The sequence below is a fragment of the Arvicanthis niloticus genome, chromosome 3 (genome assembly GCF_011762505.2).
Source record: "Arvicanthis niloticus isolate mArvNil1 chromosome 3, mArvNil1.pat.X, whole genome shotgun sequence".
Classification (NCBI taxonomy): Eukaryota; Metazoa; Chordata; class Mammalia; order Rodentia; family Muridae; genus Arvicanthis; species Arvicanthis niloticus.
In genome coordinates, this window is record NC_047660.1 from 87,922,924 (window position 1) to 87,945,161 (window position 22,238).

General features: G+C 40.5%; 1 protein-coding gene across 2 annotated transcripts in view; it reads left to right on the forward strand.

The window, feature by feature from the left end:
• The window catches only part of Grid1 (glutamate ionotropic receptor delta type subunit 1), a 714,697-nt gene extending 713,679 nt beyond the window's left edge, over window positions 1-1,018 (forward strand). Inside the window, exon 16 of one of the 2 annotated variants that reach the window (XM_034499262.2) lies at window positions 268-1,018. In XM_034499262.2, coding sequence (XP_034355153.1) covers window positions 268-696 — 429 coding nt within the window. In that variant the 3' untranslated portion in view covers window positions 697-1,018. The remainder of the gene's footprint in view (window positions 1-267) is intronic. The other variant, XM_076931489.1, reaches the window with a different exon arrangement.
• The last annotated feature ends 21,220 nt before the right edge of the window (window positions 1,019-22,238 follow it).

The window sequence follows — 22,238 nt, forward strand, 5'->3', positions numbered from 1 at the left end:
GATCCTAAGCTGAGTGCAATAGGGGTGGGGGAGGCTTTCTGATGCCTGATGTCTGGGTCATTGCTATATACAGATTAGTGTTATAGTGTATGGATTCCCTGGATAGCCAAGGGTTGACCATCTGATCGAGGGAAGGTGGGAGCTATAGGGGAAACTTTTCTGGCAAGCTCAATAGGCCTGGTACCCCAGGCTTCCCAATTTTGCAGCCAGCTGGCCTCAGTATACTCTTAAGATGTCCTTTGACCCTTCTACACTTTCTCTCTCCAGGACAAAGAAGTGAATCTGGAACAGGTGCACCGGCGCATCAACAGCCTCATGGATGAAGATATTGCTCACAAGCAAATTTCCCCAGCATCCATTGAGCTTTCTGCCCTGGAGATGGGGGGCCTGGCTCCAAGCCAAGCATTGGAGCCCACGAGGGAGTACCAGAACACCCAGCTCTCAGTCAGCACCTTTCTGCCTGAGCAGAGCAGCCATGGCACCAGCCGGACACTGTCATCAGGGCCCAGCAGCAACCTGCCACTGCCACTGAGCAGCTCAGCCACTATGCCCTCAATTCAGTGCAAACACAGATCACCCAATGGGGGACTGTTTCGACAGAGCCCGGTGAAGACCCCCATCCCTATGTCCTTCCAGCCCGTGCCTGGAGGCGTCCTTCCAGAGGCTCTGGACACCTCTCATGGCACCTCCATCTGACCGTGTCGCCTGCCCTCCTGCCCGCCCACCCACCCACCCGACCAGCAGAGCTTTTTAATACAAGAAAATGACAACACAAACCACACACACACACACACACACACACACACACACACACACACACACACACAGACTCTTTCATTTTTCTTGTACATACATGTAAATAATGACAGAATGGAGTGGGGTAAAAGTGTATTTTGAATATTCCCAATTTTCGAAGTCAGTAAAAAAAAACAAAACAACAAAAACTGTATGAATGACTTTGTAAATTTTGTTCTATATGAATAAAAAGGCAAATTACTTGTGATCATTCTGAAGTGCCAAAGGAGCCCCCTGTTCCTGGGCCTTTCTGAGGGCAGGAAGAACCATCAGAGAAGAAGCTCCCAGCTGCTGGGGAGAAGGAAGACATGGAGGAGCCCCGAATGCTGCTTGCTGCTGTATCCACAGCTTTCCTTTGTGTCCTTTTCTTACAAGCCCCTCATTCCTCCTTCAGTGTCCTTGGGTAGATTCAGAATGTGTCTGAGTCTGGAACCCATGTTGGGTGGGCCCATCTGTTCCCTGAGCTGTAGGGCAGCCTGCCCTAGACATGGCCCTAGACAATCAGGCTCAAGATGGTAAGGTCACTGTGTGTCACAGTGTGTAGCATGCAACTGTCCCCAGGGCCTCAGAAAAGATGCCCATATTGAGGTCACAATCTCTGAGGCTTTGATTCCAATGTGTTTGAACAGCATATTGTTGGTCTTTTTTTTTTTTTTAACCTCTTTTTCTACTCAGAAGAACCAATTAGTAAGAGACTGTAGGAAAGGAGGGCAGACCCCATCTAGGTAGAGTTAAACTGGCCTAGGTGGGACATCTTTGGTGGGAGATTGAGAGATGTAGGAATGTGAAACCAGGTAAAGACTGTTTCTTTGGATTAGGGTCCACAGCTCTGAGTGAGAGAATAGTAGGGTTACAGACACAGACAGTAGAGGCATCATGAACACAGGTAAAGGTTTCTATAGAAAAGAGTTGGTGGAAGTGTCTCCAGATGATAGGCAGACTGGGGATAAATAAGAGGGACCACATAAAGAAGAAGCTTGACATTTTGGAGAAGCATAGCTGTGTAATGTTTGAAGCAAAAGACTCTTCTGCTCCAATGAAGCTACCTGGAGCCCTTAAAGACATGTCTTTAGCTCTTTATGACATCAGCTAAAGAGGACAAAGTCTTGGCACTAGCCCCTTCTTCAGACTTTACTGCCTTTACTTCACCAGGAGATTAAATGAACCAGCCCACAGCAGGGATCCTTCTAGCTGGGGGCATCTGACATCCTCTGAGATGGTAAATTTTCTGGGAAGTCCTGGTTCATAAAACAAGGCTAACCTAAGGAGCTTACATTTCTACATGGCCCTTTGTGGGGGTAACTGTAGAAATGGAAGTGATCCATCAAGAGGAACCTGAGCTGTGCCACTAAAAGTCCCTTCCTCTCCTTTTGAAGACCAAAGTGTCTCTAATCCCCTACATTGTTGGGATGTAGAACATAACCCCATCCAGCTTCAAGGGTATGGGGCTCAACCCCCATCACAAATCGAGGTGTCGAGAACTAGGAGAAATATAAAGTCCTATCAGTTGCTGTTTCTATCTGTACTCATGTAGAGTTAGTTGAGAGATATATACCCACAACAGTGATAACTGACCCAAGATGAATATACTTCCCCAAATCCATAATGATGTTAGTGAGGAGGAAGGAGTGACTATATCACACAGTCCCCTAAAAACCCCAGATGAAGAGAGTGTTTATAGTTATGTTATCTTTGGCTACTGGGACGCCATGATGCTAGTATTACTGGAGAGATCTGTTGACATTTCTCCAGTCAGCATGTCGAGTTTGGAGACAGGTGTACACGGCAAAGCCTGGGTGCGCTCCTGTCACCCTAAGGATGTATAGGCTTTGCTTTCATTTCATCAGCAGGTTGGGCAACTTGCACTGGATGATTCATTTTCATATATATAATCTCCACTTAAACAATTAAACTCTGGTCTCACTGCCTTATCTTACACCTGTCTGTATCCCAAAGATGACCTGGTTTCTTTGGTATATCATGGATATGGATGTCTTTGGTTAGGAGTAAAAGACTGTGTGTGTGTGTGTGTGTGTGTGTGTGTGTGTGTGTGTGAGAGAGAGAGAGAGAGAGAGAGAGAGAGAGAGAGAGAGAGAGAGAGAGAGAGAGAGAAGAGAGAATCTTTACAGGAAAAGTGTAGTGCTTCTGGACATTCGTAACACCTCACAGTGTTTAGTCACCGTATTTATGTCTTTTTTTTTTCCCTACCCTTGGTATGAGGGGAAATGATTGATATTCCAGCAAGTTCTCAAGGGGGAGACAATGACCATAGCCAGATTCTTCCCAACTCAGATATCTGTGTCAGCTCAGAATGTATCTTTTTCATGCTTTGCTCTGTGGATTTATAACTGTTTAGACTCTTCCATACATTTTAGGTATATTTTGTGCCTTCAGACACTGCAAATAATAATCAGCATTTGGATTAAAGTTGTTTAATAATAAAACGTGTCTGTTCCTAATGCTCTTATTCTTTGGGATGAGATGTACTTGTTTCTGGGTGTGCTTCAGCCAGGTATTAAATTCTGCCTGTGGCCATGCACAGTTGCTGGGAAACTTTTCTCAGGTATTCAGGGGGCTAGACTATGCCCTCTTTATCCTGTGTATAGCCGGTGTCCACTGATACTAGCCAGAAGGCAGTAGGAAGAAAGACTGGGCAGCAATTCCTGGCTTTGGTTAGTCTATCAATTTCCTTTAAAAGATTGAGTTCTTGGAAAGCTCTTGGGGGAGAACTGGGCCATAACACACATTGCGTATGGCTATCATTTTTCATGCCAGCTGGCTACTTTGCTTTTCTCATCTCTGTGTTCACTCTGGCCTCAGATCACCCTTCCATTTGCACGCTTAGCTCTCATGGGATCCCTAGTTTGACTTCTCAATATATGCCTTTTGTAAGGACTGTATGTTCCTTTCTCTCAAGAACATGCCCTTCACCTAGGTGTCTCCCTGACACCTAGGTGTCTCCCTGACTGGACTCCTTCCCCACAACCTTCCTGATGTTTGTACTTCCCAGCCTTACCTACAACATTTCAGTATTCCCTTTGATTTCTGGAGCTTCATGGAGAAAACCTTGGGGTAAGTTAGGGTGATCCAAGGAGGCTGGTTTTCATGATAAAGATCTCAATTTCTGGAAATCCAAAGAAGAGTACTGAGCCCTTACTCTTCCACCTTTGAGGCAGTTATAAGCTTTTTCCATATGGGGACATGGTCTTCAGACAAGAGATGTGAGCAGAGGAGAGAATCTCCCACATTGTCTACACAGACAGATTGGGGCAGATAGGGCCAGCTGTAAGAACACTCTAAAGTGCTCTGCTTTTTAAAGAAAAAAATTAAAGTCCCACTCCTAAATTCTATACCATACAAATCAGGTCAGGGGAAAACTAATTCTCTACTTAATCATGCCTTTAAGTTCTGGCAAAGGAGAAATGACACACAAAAAAGAGAAAAGGACCACCAGGTTTCACAGCCTTGACACAGTGGGTATTTACTTTCTATAATACTCACCTCTGCTTCTTCATCTAATAACCTCTTACTTTAATAATATATAAGAGACTATATTAAATATTTCAATGTTATTAAATATTATAATTACATCTTAAGGATAATTAAATATCTCACATAATAAGGGGTATGGAAAGCATCTAATGGGTAACTTGGCTGTCTTGTGCCTCTGCCTTTATAGGTTACTTTTTCAGTAAGCCTATATTTTTAAACATAAGGGCTCATGAGTGAACAACCATGTTTTAAATCCTTGTCTTGTACTCTTAGGTTTGGCAAGACAAGATAGAATAAAGGCTAAACAAAATGTTAACCCACCTTTCCTGGCTATGTATATAGTAAACAAGGCACCATTTCTAAATGCAACACCTTCTAATTCTTACAACCTTCTCTTATTTCATGCCATTACTTATTTTCAACAAATGAATTTATACTGGATTCTTCTCAGAAAAAAAATGATTCCAGATAATAACTCCTTTTCTTGTCAATAATCCTAGTCATTTCTTTATTTTTCTCTCTCAGCAGTATTTTAGTCAGAAGAGATCAGTTATGAAAGGACTGCATATAGCCCCAATATAGTAGGTGAGTGTCTAGGCACTGCCTATGTCTAGGCAGGATGTGGGGAAGGGGGTGATTCAGGAGCATAGGTGTCTTTAGGAGGAGTACAGTTATCTTCCAGAACAGGGTATCAGCTGGGTGAAGGTTTAGGGAACAGGTCACTATGACTCTGTCTATGATTCACTCATTTCTTATCTAAGCTGGTACTATCCACTAAGGCTACCTATCTACAAAGTCTACGACTATTATCCAGGCTGGTAAATTCCCACCAAGGCTACTTGATTACAAGATATTATAGCCATCTGTTCAGTGTTTTTCCTTAGAGACCAAGAGTTTGTGCTAGCAGGCTGACTTAGGCCTAGGGCTGATTTTAGGCCTTGAGTGTATAAGCAAGGCTGCCCCTGACACAAGAGAACTCAATAATGGCAGATTCTAGCACAGAGTTTCCAGGATAAGAAAGTTATCATGGCACAAAGAAAAATGAAGTATTCACCAATATATTGAAATTTATTTACACTCAAAAAATACACCCAGACTCATTGACATATGTGCACACTTAGGTATAAGGACGTAGATCTATGTAGACACGTTCAATCTATCTAGTACATACACGTTGCACTTAAAAAGCAAAGACTCATGCACTTGGGTGCTTCAGGCAGAGGAGCTATGCTCACCAGAGCTGGAAAAGAGGCCCTATGGGAATAAAGATGCTGCTGTAGGGCGTTTCTGCCCAGCACACAGCTTCAGTGTAACAGTTAACCAAGCAGTTCCATGCAATCAACTGCTAAGGTACAAGGCTTGTCTCTGGGAAAGTGGTTTCATTCCTGCCAGGCATCTTGGTGCACACACCCAACCCTCTTGTTATTAATTGCTTACTGTAAAATCCTGATTTTTTTCAGTCCAGTGAGATGGCTCAGAGAGGGAAAGTGTTTGCTGCCAAGTCTGAAGACCTGAGCTCAATCACCAGAACAACCTAGGCAAAGGAAAGAACCAACTCTCCCAAGTTGTCCTCTGACCTCCATACTTACACCATGGTGTATACACACACAAACACACATACACACACACACACAGACACCATATATATGTATATGTATATATACACATATATACATATATATGTATATATATGTATTATATATACATATATATGTATACATATATGTATATATAATTTAAAAATTATTTAATTTATTTTTAAATTTTTATATTTAAAAATATGTATACATATATATGTATACATATATATGTATATGTAATTTTAAAAATATGTATTATATATACATATATATGTATACATATATGCATATATATGTATATATAATTTTAAAATTCAATAAATAATTTAATAATTCTGATTTTTTGTTAAAATCTCTGAAACATGAAACAAAGCCAAACCATTCTTGAAGACATTTCATTGCTATATAAGATCTATTGTCATATTCATATCAATAACCATTTTATTGGTGATGCATCATTTCCAAGGAGTCTACTATCCAAGACAGATATTGTTAAAGGGAAAAAAACTTCAACTAAAAGGTGTGGTACCTGGTCAGTAAGTATATACTTACTCTCCTAAGAATGATGCTCTTATCCACTGGATCCAGAGTAATTTTTTTCTCTCCCGAAGCACAGCATCATGGGCACCAAAGGGTGTTCTTAGTGTCTACTTTCTCTTTGGTGGCCTCAGAGTGTACAGATGAAGGTGATGGCAATGGCTAACTTTGGTTGTTAAGTTGATAATAGTGAGCACCACCCAGATTAGTGCAGTATTATCCCAAGTATGCTCATGAGCTCTTCCCAAAGGACATTAACTAAGGAAGAAGACATGCTCTGCGTATCAGTGGTCACTTTGCTAGATTGGGAGTCTCTATTTAACATAGGAAGAAAAGAAGAATAAACCTACTCTGTAGTCAGTCTGTTTCTCTGTCCTTAGCCACTTTAACGGATGCTGCTCTGCTACAGTATACTCTTCCAGTATGGTGGATTAAAACTCTGAACCCAAAGAAGTATTCCCTATTTTTAAGTTGTCTTGTCAAGTATTTTGTCACAATAATAAAATATCTAACACATAAAGTTGGTACCAAAGAAATGGGATCATTGCTGTGATGAAACCTGTTCATGTGATTCAGAAGTCTCAGGAACAGGTTTGGTGGGGATGAGATGGGTTAGTGGTGGGTCTCACATTGAAAAGCTTTACAATGAAGGCTACAGAATTTCTTGGGTGTTGGGAGAGGAGCTTAGTGATTCTGGTGGGACTTCCAAAGACTGGAATACCAATAGGTTTGCAAACCGGAAGCTCTGTTTGTGAAGTTTCAGATGGAAGTGAAGACTGTTGCAGGCTAGAGAAGAAGCTATTCAGAAGCTGGTAAGGAATGGTCTACATTTTGTCATTGTCACAAGACCTTATTAAAGACTAACCACCATATGAAGCTCAAGAAGAAGGAAAACTAAAGTGTGGGTGCTTCAGTCCTTCTTAGAAAGGGGAAGAAAATACTCACTGGAGTAAATACAGAGACAAAGTGTGGTGCAGAGACTGAAGAAAAGGCCATCCAAAGACTGTCCCAACTGGGTATCCATCTTTTATATAATAATATCAACCAATCAGACCCTCCCAGAGCTCCCAGGGACTAAACCACCAACCAAGGAGTACATATGGAGAGACCCATGGCTCCAGTTGCACATGTAGCAGAGGATTGCCATGTCCAGCATCAATGAGGGAAGAGGACCTTGGTCCTGTGAAGGCTCGATGCCCCAGTGTAGGAGAATTCAAGGGCAAGGAGGCGGGAGAGAAGGGAATAGAGAATTTCGGGGGTGGGGGGATCGGGAAAGGGGATGACATTTGAAATGTAAATAAAGAAAATATCAGAAAAAAAGTAACCTTAAAACGGAGCAGATACTTTATCTGATGAAAGATACTTCAAGACATCCCAGCATTCAGGTTGTCACATGGATACTACTGGCTGCTTTTATTCAGGTCCACAGTGATAATCGTGAGCAGGAAGCAGAGGAAAAGTCTGAGGACTGCTAAGGTGGTTCTGTGGGTGGTGGGTTCTTGCCACCAAGCCTGATAATCTTGAGTCTGATTCCCAGGACCCACATAGTGGAAGAAGAGAACTCTCTATAAATGTGGCATGGTATACACACACACAATACACAATAAAATAAGTTAAATGTAATAAAAAATATCTTTAGGGTTTGAAAGCATTCGTTTTGACTAGGAAAGAAGTGAATGTAAAGTTGAGACTAAGGAAGTGTGTCTGTTGAAGAGATTGAGGCCATGGAAAAGAATCCCACTACTTTGCCCTGGAATGATGTAGCTGATACCTGGAACATCTAGAGAATTGGCTGGAACCCACCCATCTTAAACTCGATGATATAAAGGCTTTAATTTATTTGCAAGATGAGTTGATTTTAAATAGAGAACTCTGCAGACACCTGCATACTCAGGGCCATCTAGAAAAAAAAATGTTTCCAAGTATGCAGCAACCAGCTATTCAGAAATCCCTACAGCTAAGGGATTAGACCCAAGGGGGTCTAATTATTGCCCAACCTAGTTGGTGGCAGACCTTAAAGTCATCCATATGGTGTTAATTTTTTGCATCTGCAGAATTCAAGAGTTTTGAGGTCATGTAGGCTATCCCCAAATTTCCCAGGAAAGCCTGCAGGCAAGCAAGGAGGCAGGACTTCTGCAGGCAGCCACAGATAGGGCAGTGTGAAAAGGAAAGGCTGAGGTCAAGGTGGTGACAATAGGCATTAGTGTTGGCAGGATCAGGGAACATCTGCTGAAGAAAGATACAGGCAGTGAGCATTCCCAGCGCGAGAGGAACCATATGATTGCAACCTGCAAGGCCTTAGGGGTAAGGCTCCATTCGAGGCTGGGACTCATACTACACCGTAATGTGTTCCAGATTCCATCCATTGGGCTTTGAGAGATACTGTTTTTCCTGCTGGGTTTTAGTATTTTTTTGTCCCACCCCTGTTTTCTGTTGAGAGTATCTACACTAATGGCTATTCTCCCTTTTATTCTTTTATTAAATACAAGCTTCTAGCATATGGACAGATGCCACTAATATTTTTAGTACATCTTTCTTCTTAGCTAAACTCCTTTGCAAATACCCTCATGGGCACTCTTGTATGCTCCTTTTGGAATGAGACTGTGTGGGTTATGCCATTGGATATTGAAAATATGTTATTTGCTTCTAACTAAACAGGGGCTTATGAATGACTTTGATCTCAGAGAAGACTGAGATTGGGACTTTGAACAATGTTGGACCTGTTAAGATGATAGCTAATTTTGAAAATGATTTGATGAGTGTTTCGCTATGTGATAGACATTTGGAGCACAAGAGAAAGGAAAAAACTTTCTCTCTCTCTCTCTCTCTCTCTCTCTCTCTCTCTCTCTCTCTGTCTCTCTCTCTCTCTGTCTCTGTCTCCTTGATATGTTGCTCTGCCTCTTCTCTGACATGATAGAATGAAATCTCTGAAGCCTTGGGCCAAAACTAACTCATTTTCCATTATGTTGTTTTGCTTAGGTGTTTTGTTTCAGCAATAAAAGGTCTGGCCAATATAGCAAGTATCAGCTTGTATCTTATAATGGCTAGCATCTAGTAAAAGCCTCATTGCTGTCCACAATGTTGAATTGGGCTAAGTATTTTTACCCCCCTGAAGCTTCCTCAGCTTGAAGGGGCATCAGAGTTTTCCAAGCTTTACCCAATGAATGGTTCCTCCAAGTGTCTCTTTCTGTTGTTTCCTTAAGAAGAAACTATGTTCTAGTTCAAAGGAAACCCTAGGATTCTCCAAAGACATTGAAATTCTCTCTCATAATAGGAATTCCCTCTGAAGTCTCCACAGAGAACTCAGAGGTGCCAAGAATTCTCAAGAGATTGATTGTCTGTGAACATGCTGCACAAGTTTTCCCCCAGAATGGGGTTTCAAATCTCTTAGTGTATTCTTAAACTCCTCCTATCAAAGCTCTAAGTTAACGTCCTTAAGTGTTAGATGTTAGGCAAACCCCTGCATCTCACAGCCCCTCCCCACATTAGTATCTGGGTATAATTCCAATTTGGTGGTCATCTAACAGTTTCCACAAGTGTGACAGAGGTGTAGGAAATGCAGTGACCCTTGCGACATTGATCCCACTGTCAAGATGTATAGAAACTGGCCAACAGAGGGTCTGTCACCCGATCTGGCAACAAAAACAGGTGGTCAAGATGAGACACGGAGATAATGAACTGTGTGTATTAAAATGTCCTGATGAAACCCATATTTTGGGATCCAAAGTTGTACTAAATGATAAAGTATAAGATAATAAAGTTTAGAACTTTGTAACTTATAGTGACAGCCTGAGTATAATCTAGCTTACCTTGAATCTCACTGTTTCACTCAGATAATAATGATAATAATCTCATTTTATTCTATGGTTAGGAACTACAAAAATAAGTAGACCTCATCGAATGCTTACTCTGTGCCAGGACTTTCCATTTTATCTCACTAGATCTTACTACTGTCATATATGGTTACCAGTGAGAAAAAAAATGAGGTTCAGAGAAGTTTTCTGATTTTCTTACATAGTATATTAGTGAGGTTGGTGGCTATACCAAAATACCAGAGACTAGGTGCAGAAATGTATTACGGTTGGTACCTACTTACAGCATGGCAGCCCTGTGGAGATCTATTTTGTAAGAGTTAGTGATCCCACTTATGGCCTCATCACCTCTGAGGGCCTGCCTCCTAAGAGAATCAATTTGGGGACTTTGTGATTTCAACATGCAAATTTTGAGAAGAGCTGAAGGGCAGAGACACCAGGCCCCTTTATATATGCAAGTGTCAGCACCAAGCCCGGAACACATGGACACTTGCTCTTTTCCTTGGCTGAGCTCTAAAGCAAGAGGAACAGGAAAATATATTCACACCCCTTGGATGAAGACATATTGCATATCAATGTGTGACCTGGTTTTACATTTCACTCTGGACTTCACAGCTGTATGATTTTAACTGAAATGATTCACAAGTACTAAAATGCAGCTTCCTCAGTCCACAAGCTTCTTTCCTCTGACAGCTTTTGTGGAAACTTTGCAATCCCAAACTCAGTGCAGACTCAGACAATAGGAGCTGCACTGTCCTTACTTTCCTGGAAGCAAAGTGATTTTCTTTTCCTGCATCAGGTGAAGCCTAGTGAACCCCCATGAGAGATAGTATAGCTTTCTACCCATTCAGTAGGTCAGATCAGGACCAGAAAGACTTTGCCTAGAATCCTTTGTCACTAAACACCTGAGTATCTCTTGTCCTGATTTTGCACCCTCTCTGTTGTCTTCTCAGCTATAGGATGTTTCTGGAGCCTTGAGTTTGTTTGAGGTTCTCGAAGGTACCTTTATAAAGGTACCCTTGCAGATGAGTGCTACCTTGGTGATTTGCCCACCCAGAGCACTTGTCTCTGGACATAAGGTGTCAATCTTGGCGCTTAACCAACTGTTTCATCTGCTTATTCCCATACAGAGTACTCAGGCAGAAGTTAAGTTTTCTATTGGGACAGGGAAACGCAGTGTTTTTATTCATGACTCAGAACTGATGTGCTAGCCTTGGGTCCCATCCTTGTTTTGGTGGGATCTCACCCTCTTCCTGGGTCCTGAGACCCACTTCCATATGATTGACTGTTCACAGATAGTGAATGAACAGTAGCCTGTCTTTGCTGGAGGAAGATGGCTTGATTGGAAGCAGATCAATACGTGCTCACCCAACTTCCCAGCATGTTTATGGTAGAATGCAGAGAAGAAGCCAGTTTAAATTTTGTTGGGGGTTGAGAGGCAGCATCTTTAACATGAACAATGGCCTTGATGGAGGCCCCACGGGTGCAGTCTGAGGGGTAAGAGTCCTCTGAGGGGTAAGAATCATAGTCACATTCTGTAATACAGCTGGCCTAAGGGGCTTCCTTAGGTAACAACCCTTTACTGGTACAATGGGAAACATTCTTTTTGTTCTTTGGGGGGGAAATAAAGGCCCACATTGGGAGCTAAGAGAATGTATATCCTGGGGTCTTTTTACATTTTTCCCCCTATGATTGTATTTTAGCTTCTTCCTGAACTTGAGGTGTGGAACCCTGACTGGTTTCATGTTTTTCATTCAGAAACTTATCATCAAACACAGCTAACTTACCCAACATAGGCAGTGTTGGTGGTAGGTAGGAGAAAGCTATATTTGGGTTGCACTTTTAGTAGTGATTCTGGAGGGAAAACAAAGAGATGGCACCTCGACACTGAGGATTTTAAGAGAGAAAATATTGAGAGAGATGAACACAAATAAAGCCCCTGGGGTTTAGAGAAGCAACCCTAAGTAAGTTCTGTGCTTTCCCACTTAAAGGCCTGGAGGTCTTGCCACTATGAGAAGGCTACTGACAGAGCTGAGTCCTACTCTAAGAATAAGACTCCAAGGGTAACTAATACACAGGGACAAACTAGGGAGAAAATACTCTGTCTACTGGGTCCCATGTGTTTGTCCTCTAATCTCTTGTAAGGCCCAAGAACAGTCTAAGCAGCCTACAGGCTAAGGAGCCCAGTAAAGCAATTCATGATGACCAACTTCCTAAGAAAGGAACTAGGAAAGAGAGGGAAGAAATTTAAAGGATAAAAAAAATGAGTTTCACTACACAGCCAGACTGGTCTTGAACTCACTGTGTGACCCAGACTGGTCTCAAATCCATAAGCCTCCTGCCTTAGCACTTAGAGCGAAAATTACAGCTTCCATCACCATATATGATCAAAACAATTTAGTATAGCAGGGTGGAAAGAGAGAGGAGAGAGGAGAGAGAGAGAGAGAGAGAGAGAGAGAGAGAGAGAGAGAGAGAGAGACAGAGAGAGAGACAGAGAGAGAGACAGAGAGAGACAGAGAGAGACAGAGAGAGACAGAGGGGGGGGGATAGCAATTCAGAGTCACATGGATTATACGATGATCATCTCCTAGAATTAACTCATTCTTTTCCTGGTGAACCTGATGTTGAGAGAAGGCAAGAGTGGCATGCATGACATTCACAGAGAAAGCACACATCTGATCTTTCATGCTGGGGTGTGTGACTGTAATGTCTCCTTCAAGCAGGTCTCAGGACTAGGGAGGAAGGTACTGGGTGATTCGGTGAGATTCTACCAAAGATTATACCAGCCGGGTATAAAGGCAGCACACCAATTCTGGGATGCAAACAAGAGCAGTGCTTTCCTGTGTCCCAAAAGAAAGCTCTAACTTCTGCCCAAGCTGGAAGCAAGTGTTCTGCATCGGAATGTAGAGATGAACTAGTTGGCTGAGCTTCTATGGAACAGTAACTTGTGAGACTGTTCCTCTGTATGTGGCTCAGAAGGATTGTGGAGGCATGGAACTCTATACCACACTGTGTCTTGAAAGTCAGTCAGGTGTGCCTTTGAAAGCAGGGTCAGCTATTTTCCAGCTACATAACCATAATCAGGCATCTTCACATCTCTGAGTGTCAGCTCGCATAGCTACGGAATCTATACAATGGGACAGAAATTCTGTTTTAAAGGCTGAATGAAGAAAGATTGAAACAAAGCGCCTCCAGCTGCCATTAGAGCTTGGTATGTACCAGGTGCTCAGCCCTTGGTGACCATTCTCAATATAGGAAATATGGTCACAAAGTGCCCAGTTACAATGCCATGGTTTTAATATATGGCTAAAAGAAGTTTTAAAATATATGCAGAAAAGCACACAAATCAAAACTACACAGCTCAATTTATTTTACAGTGTGAGTTCTCTTGTATAGCCCTCAATCAAAATAAGAATAAAATATACACAGACCTCCTAAAGCCTTTCTGTGTCCCTCTCTAGGTGACACCTGCAGGACCCTAAAGTGGTGCCACTGTAAGACTTTCAAAATATATATGGGCAGAATCTGTTATATTGTTTACTTTTAAAAAAAAATACCATAGACTTGAGAGATTTGCCAACATTTCTTCATGTTCTCTTTCATCTCTGTGGAGGATTTCATTGTATGAGTGTGCCATAATTCATGAATTCTTAAATTAGCAGGCTTTCCATTTGATTTTGTTTGGGGTTACTGTAAGCACTGACTCCTGTGCTTGGGTTGAATGGGTTTGTGCATGCCTTTCTATCAGACCCCTGATTCCCCAGACAGCAGAGGCCACTGTGCTGATTTCCAGGCCTTGCCTTCTGTGTCTGACAGCTGCTGTTGTGTCACAATCTCTTCAGAACGTGCCACCATGTATTTTATTTTCAAGCCATGCAGGGTGTCCAGGGAACCTAACAGTGGCTTTAATGTGCATTAACTATGATTATTTGTTCCTTTGTTGTTTGAGACAAGGTCTCACTGTGTAGCTTTGGCTGCCCTTGAACTCTCTATAGACCAGGTTGCCCTTGAATTTACAGAGACCCACCTGCCTCTGCCTCCTGAGTGCCGGGATTAAGAGTGTGAGCTACCGTCCCCAGCTTACTGTGGTTGTTCTTATTTGGGTACAATTTTGTGGCCTATTTCTTTTCTTCCATGGCTTGCTTTTCCTACCTTTTGTGTTCCTGGTTCCTTTTGATGAAAGGAAGTTGTGGATTGAACTGTAGATTTCTAGGTCAGCATTGCCATCTGACTAGCATGTGGTTAGGTTTAGTTTCCTTTCATGTTCTCATGATTGAGTTGTGAGAATTTCTGAATCAGGTGCTGGTGACTCAGAAATTGATAAGTAAGGGAAATGCATTTTTCACAATTCTGAAGTCTTGAGATTCCAACTCTGAGGTCTTTGTAGGCTCAGTTGTATGAATATGTGCTGCTGTCTGACTACAAGGTGGCTTCTTCTTGTTGCATTTGCAAATGAACCGACTGCTGTGTGAAGCCCAGTCCCACTTAGGTTTGAAGGAATGCTTATGATCTAATCATCTCTTAAAGCCCTAACATCTGAATACATCCACGCTGACCATTAAATTTTAATAAAATCTTTACTTATTTTTATCTATATATCTGTATGCCTGCATGAGTTAATGTGCACTTGCATGTGTTGGTGCCCACAGAGGACAGAAAGGGGCATTAGATACCATGGAACTGAAGTTACAGGCTTCTGTTAGGTTGGGAGGCTAGCAAGCAACAAAACTAGGTTCGTTACAAGAGCAGAAAGTGCTCTTAATCACTGAACCGTTTTTCCAGTCCCAGTGTTTAAGTTTAGTCTTAAGTTATGATTAAGTTTTTAGAAGACACATTTAAACCAAAGCAGCATGGATCAACCATTGTAGGATCCTATAGTTCCAGTGCCATGGAATCCTTGAACAGAATACCAATGGCTTATGCTCTAAGATCAAGAATTGACAAATGGGACTTCATAAAATTGCAAAGCTTCTATTCATGTTTTTCTCTACCTGCTTTTTTATACTATCCAGGACCACCTGCCCAGGAGTGGTATGGTTCATAGTGAGCTGGGCCCTCCAATTTCAATAGTCAATTAAGAAAATGTTCTACAGACTTACTTACAGGTGATCTGACAAGGATTTTCTCAATTGGGGCCACTCTTCCTAGATAATTCTAGCTTGAGTCAAGTTGACCGAAAAGTAACCGGGACAATGCTACAGTTCTTGTATTCATTCAACTCCAGGGGGATATCTTGGTTCTTCTAAGTCTTCATAATTCTAAATAAAACTACTATAAATATCCATATGCTGTTTTTAAATGAACATTAAGTTTTCAAATCAATGTGAGTAAGCACTGAGGTGTGTAACTGTGATATCACCAGATAAAACAGCCTTTTAGCTTTGTAATGAGTCACAACTACGTGTTACAAAGTGGCCACACCTACTGTCAATTAGTGACAGTTCCTATTGTTTTAAGTTTCCTGCTACTCTTTGGGATTTGAGACATTTAAAAGGGAGTATGATGCTCTCGCATTGTGATTTTGATTGCAGCCCCTAAAGGCATCTCACAGCGACTGCCTTGGCATGTACTTCTTTGCAACTTGTATATCTTCTTTACAATGTATATCTTCTTTGATGAGTGTTTCTTTCCTAAAATTTCAAATTTGTGTTTTCATGTCCTGTTGTTAAATGTAATGATCCTTTCCACCCAGACATTATGGGGCATGTATGTTATTGTCATTTTTGAGGATCTGGAACAGGCAGGAGGAACATGAGTTTGAGGTAAGCCAGGGTGAGGCCCTTGTCATGGAAAGTAAGACAGCATGAGAGTGAGAGGAAGAACAAGAGAGACTAGGGTGGTTAGTTTAGTTTAGTTTGTTTTTTCTCAATCTGATATAACCTACAGTTATCTGGGAAGAGGGAACCTCAATTGAGCAACTGCCCCTATCAAACTGACCTGGGAGCAAGTCTATGGGTGTAGGTGCATTTTCTTAATTTACAATTGCTGTGGGAGGTTCACTGTAGCTGGTGTGATGCCTGTGTATGTTGTTCTGGGTTATATAAAAAGCAAACTGAGAAAGCCTTGGAAAGCCACCTGGCAGCACTCCCTCAACTTCTGCCCTAGTTCCTGCTTCAAAGTTCCTGCTTCAGTGCCTTCCCTGAACTTCCTACAATGAGGAGTTCCAAACCAAATCAACACCTTCTCCTCAGGTTAATTTTTGGTAATGTTTTGTCTCAGCAAAAGAAGCAATCTATGAGAGTGATTATTTACCTTTCTTGTCTTATTGAACAATCTTCAATAATGATGAAATATTCTTTCCTCTTATGGATGTGAGAAAATTTGGTGCCTCACCATGTAGTGTAGTAGAGTTCCCTTCTACTCCTCCTTGCTGTGAGTTTTAACTATGTATAGATGATGAATTTCTTCAAATGCCTTTTATGCATCTGTTATTATGACCATACACTTTTATAAAAATCCACCTTAGTGACAGACTGAATTATAACTAGTAATCAATTACATGAGCACGTGGAATGAGCCTCTCACACTTAAGGTAAGTAGAATTCAGTTAGCAGGTCATTTTTATGTTACTGACTTCAGATTGTATATGACACATTGGTCTAAATAATTAATTTCTTGTAATACCTGCCATTCTGGTCCTGATGGCTTCATAGAACAAATTGGAAAACATTTCTTTTGACTTAGTCTTCTGAAAACTATCATAAAGAATTGAAATGATTATTTTCTCAAATGTTTGGTGGTATTCATAAGCAGATTCATCTATGTCTAATGCTTTCAATTTGTGTGGAGGTTGATTAATTAATGTTTTAATTTTTCAGATTATTAGTTTTATTTGGGTTGTCTATTGTTTTGTATAAATTTTGGTAGATGAGTTTGAAATTTAATTTATTTCCTATGAATTGTCAACTTTGTACACATAGCCATTCATTTTTAAAGTTTTTTTCTTTTATTGAAAATCAGTTTTTCTCATACAATCCCTGATTCCACTTGCTCCTCCCTTCATTCACCCCAGCTCCTTCTCATCTTCCCTTCTTTCTGGATCCACTCCTTTCTGACTCTCATTAGGAAAGAATAGGCTTCTGGGAGATAACAAGCAAATAAAAAATAAGATAAAACAAAACCCATCACATTGAGACTGGACAAGGCAATCCAACAGGAAAAAGAAATCCCCAAAAGCAGGCACAAAGATAAGAGACACACTTATTTACATACTCAAGAACCCCATAAAAATACTAAGCTGAAAACTATTATATATATATATATATATATATATATATATATATATATATGTTAGATTATAAGCATAAAGAGGACATGGTGAAGAGCCCTGTCAGCCCTGTCTGTGCTGCTTCAGTCCTTGTGAGCTCCTATGAGCTCAGTTGTTGCAGAGGGTCCCGCTCTCCCGGGGCCCTCCATCCCTTCTCTTCTGGCTCTTACACTTTTTCCACTAGTCTTTCATTTTTTTCTTAGCTCTAACTAACAGTTTATCAATTATTTTCTGTTTTAAAGTACTGGCTTTTGTTCCCGCTAATTTTCTCTATTGACTTACCATTTTCAACACCATCGATTTCTGATTTAATTTGTATTTGCTTTCTTCTTACAGTTGTTTCAAGCTACACTTCTTTTGTCCCAGTTTCTTGTTAGAAACAGACTGTGTATTTTCAATCTCCCTTCATTTCTCACACACACCTCCAATCCTGAGCATTCACCTGGAAGCCTGGCTTTCCTTTGCTACACCCTGATGCATTAGAGAAACTGCGTTTTCTTTTGGTTTAAAACACTTTCAACTTTCTCTTGTGATGTCTTCACTGACTCATGTGTTCCTTAGAAATTTGCTGTTCAATCTTCAAGCTTTGGGGAATTTCTAGATAATTTTCTTCTATTGATTTCTAGTTTAGTTTCTATTCTTTTAAAAATGATCTCTTCCTCAATATATCCAGATCTTGGGTTTTCCTGATGGCTTTCTGCCAGAGCTTGAGGAGAATCTTCCTTGAGCTCTTGTTGGCTGCAGTTTATGGATGTGAATTTTCTGTTGCAGCCTCATGGGGCTACTGACTTTAAACCTGTCTTTATTGATCTGTAGCCTGCTGCATCTGCACATTCCTGATAAAGGGGTGTTGAAGTCTCTAGGTAGAACACGAAGTTAATCTATTCCTCCATGCAGTTCTACTGTTTCATGTAGCCTGATGTTCAGGTGGTGAGAGTTGTTACATATTTTTGTAACCAATCGCCTTATCGTTACACAAAGCCCTTCTTTATCTCTGATAATTTTAATTCTGTGGGTGTATGTTCTAAAATTAACACAGCTTCTTTATTTGGATTAGGATTAATGTGGTGTATCTTTCTCTATTCCTTTAATTCATACATGCTTTAAACTTAATGTGGGTTTTCTCTAGACAGTGTTTAATTAGGTCTTGGTCTTCTTATCTACTCTGACAATATGCCTTGTAATTATATACTTAGATCATTGATGCTTGCAATAAATTACTGCCATGATTGGATTGTTTACTATTTATTACTGTTTTATTCCTTCTTTTTTCTTTTTATATTTGTGATTATTTTCATTGAACATTTTTATGTAATTCAATTTTTTCATCCATTCTTACCATATCATTTATATTTCTATTTTACTGTTCAGTAGTTTTCTTGGAGTTTGTTATTTACATTTATGATGAATCTACGGTCACTTCCTAATAACATCAGACTACCTCATGACCTCACTGGTCACAGAAAATTTATATAATTTCTCTTTCTTATTCTCTGCGTCTTTATTGACATTCATACCATTCATATATAAGGTCTGATTATTATAAAAAAAAAACATTGTTGCTAGCATTATTTTATACAAATTATCTTTTATCTCAGCTAAGAATAAGAAAGTAGGCTTTCATTTTACCTCTAATTTTTCATGATCTTTCTTTGTTTATTAGATATGGCTTTCTGACCTATGTCATCTTTTTCTCTGAAGAACTTATTTTAGTATGTCTTGCTGGGCAGGTCTATTGGCAATCTCTCTCTCTCTCTCTCTCTCTCTCTCTCTCTCTATCTCTATCTCTATCTCTATCTCTCTCTGGTTGTATGAGAAAGTTTTTATTTCTCCTCTACCTTTGAAAGGTAATTTTGTTGTATCTAGAATTCTCTGTTTTTTTTTTTTTCCTCTGAACATTTTAAATATTTCAGTCACTCTCTGGCTTCCACAATTTTAAAAATAAGTTGGTCATAATCCAACTAGCAGACATCTTTTGTGCCTGTATTGGCATGGAGCTGTTTCCCTCCGGCTCCGCTGAGCAGTGTTCCCCCTTTATTTTTATTTTATCTGGTTTGAATAAGTGTGATGTAGCAGGTAAGAGTCATCCTTCTTGATGGTCTCTGAAATTCTTGGGTTTGGGATCTGATACCTGACATTTATTAGAAGTACTCAGTTATTTCTGCTTACACTATTCCATTCATTTATTGGCATCCCATAAGGCATTGGCTACTCCACTGGTAACTGTTGTACAGTTGTTGCCTATTACATTCCGTTCTATCTTCTGTCTTTTTCTTCTCTGTTTCCAGAATTGAAAGTTTACATTGACATTTTCTCAAGCTTCAGAGATAATTTTTACTCAGGCAGATGCAGCTGACTAATTAGCTGTTCAAAGATGTTCTTCACTTCTGTTTGCTATGTTTTTGGGCCCTTTTTTTTTTTTTTTTTTTATTCTTGTCTTTAAAAAAAAAATTCTATCTCTCTGTCTTCATTATTTCTTTGTTCTTACATGATGCTTACTCTTTTCCATGAGAATCATTAGCATACGTATTTGCTGGTTAATTTTGTTTGTCAACTGGAAACAAACTAAAATCATCTAGAAAGAGGGAACATCAACTGAGAAAATGCCTCCGCCAGAATGCCAAATTACTATGTCATTGCATTTTCTTGGCTAATGATTGATGCGGGAAGACTGTGACCACTGTGAGTGATGTCACCTCTGAACAGGCTGTCCTGAGTTATACAAACAAAAATCAAGCTGAGCTGTTATAGGACACCAGGAAGCCCTGTTCTCTGTGTACTCCACAGCCTCTGCTTCAATTTCCGCCTCCAGGTTCCGGCCATGACTTTCATCCTTTCCTCTGTGATGAATTGTAACCTGCAGGGTGATATAGCCCCTGTCCCCACCAAATTACTTTCAGGCATAGGCTTTATCACAGCAATAGAAGGCGACATAGAACAGCATGCTCACCACAGTGCTTTAAAATCCTTGGCCTGATTAGATTGATTCCTGACACACATGAGACATAGACTCATGTTTGTCTTAAAAGTGTATTTGGGGCTTTACTATGTTTCACAACTTTTTGTTGCAAGAGTTACATGATATATTCAACAAAAGCTTCTTTGGTAAAGGGGCCTCTAGAAATTTGGCAAGGTGTGTGTGGGTAGGGAAAACACACTGCAGTCATATGACCAGGTTTTTTCTTGGTGTGAGCCTATCCCCCTTGACTATGGACTTTCTTTTTTACATTTTTTTTATTGGATATTTTATTTACATTTCGGATGTAATCCCCTTTCCCCTCCCATAAACACCCTTATCCCATCCCTTCTCCTCCTGCTTCTATGAGGATATGCCCCCCCACCCTCCCACTCTCACCTCCCCACCCACGAAATATACAGAGGCTATGGACTTTCTAAGTGCATATCAGTTACCTCAGCACTCTCTTCCTTGGTATGGCAGATAATCCTAGAGGTATTCTGAAGTAGTCCATTTCTTTTTTCCCTAGTTGACTAGATTCTAGTAGGACCTCAATATTTCAGACTTGAATAAAATCATTTGTTGTAACAAGACCATTCACTTCTGAGTGGAATACTCCGACATATTTTCAAATGGTTGTTTTTTCTCTGCCACTGAAACATGAAAGGCTGATACCTATTTTAAGAACCAGATAGAGCTCCTGAGGTTAAAAAGTCACAAGGACTGGGGGATCCCCCCTGTGCTCACCATTTAATTCAGTTTTTTACTCTGAGCCTCCAGCGACAGGTTTAGCTTCTTCCAACCAGGTTGCTTTCTACATAAATTTCTGCATGCAGGTATCTGTTCTGGTGAGTTCTTATTCCCTGTATCAGCTTGTTCCTCTCTAAACACTTAGGGCAGAATAATTTACTCTATGGGTTTACCTCTCTTACTTCTCTGATAAATCTAATAATTGGTTGGGTTTTTATTTTTCAGTCTCTTCAGTATATTGCTTGCTATGGATGGAATGATTGATCTCCAAGCTTCATATATTGCATCACTAGAAGTGAAGTGTGTGTGTGTGTGTATGTGTCTGTGTGTGTGTAACAATATTGTGTTCAAAATTGGACAGTGTGTATGAACAAATTTCAGAGTTGTAATTGGTAGTGTCTGTGTGTGTGTAACAATATTGTGTTCAAAATTGGACAGTGTGTATGAACAAATTTCAGAGTTGTAATTGGTAGTCTCTTTGGCTAAAATCAAATGACAATTATCCACTAGGCATGTACAATGAGACATCTAACCTCCATTATCCAGGGATGAGATTGACTTTAGAGTGTGTCTAATTTCTGAAAAGATGGTTTGCTCTGGGTTTCTCCCAGCTTCTTTGTTGGTCTATAGGACTCACAAGTGAAACATGTTACTAACCCTCCTCAGGCCTTCTTCCCACGCATATTGTCTTTCACCATTATCAGACAAAAATCACTGCTCACATTTTTATACCCTTTATTTTCCCTCTGCCTCTTAGTCTCTTTCCCTATACAATTTTAAAGTAACTTAATTCCTTGTTAGGAAAGCAGGAACATGGTGTGCTTCTTGTCCATTCATTGGCCAGTCTGGATCTCCAAGGTCTAGATGCCTTCATTAGCCTAAATTATAACTTTTGTTGGCTTAAGTATATGGAAAGCTCAACTTGGCTGATTATTTTGGGGGGTTGTGTTTCATTTTGGGGAGCAGAGGGCATCTAGGTCCTCAGCTCCTTGTAGCACGCCAAAGTGGCAATTGGCAACTGGAAAACCCTCTTACAGTTCCCTGTAGGA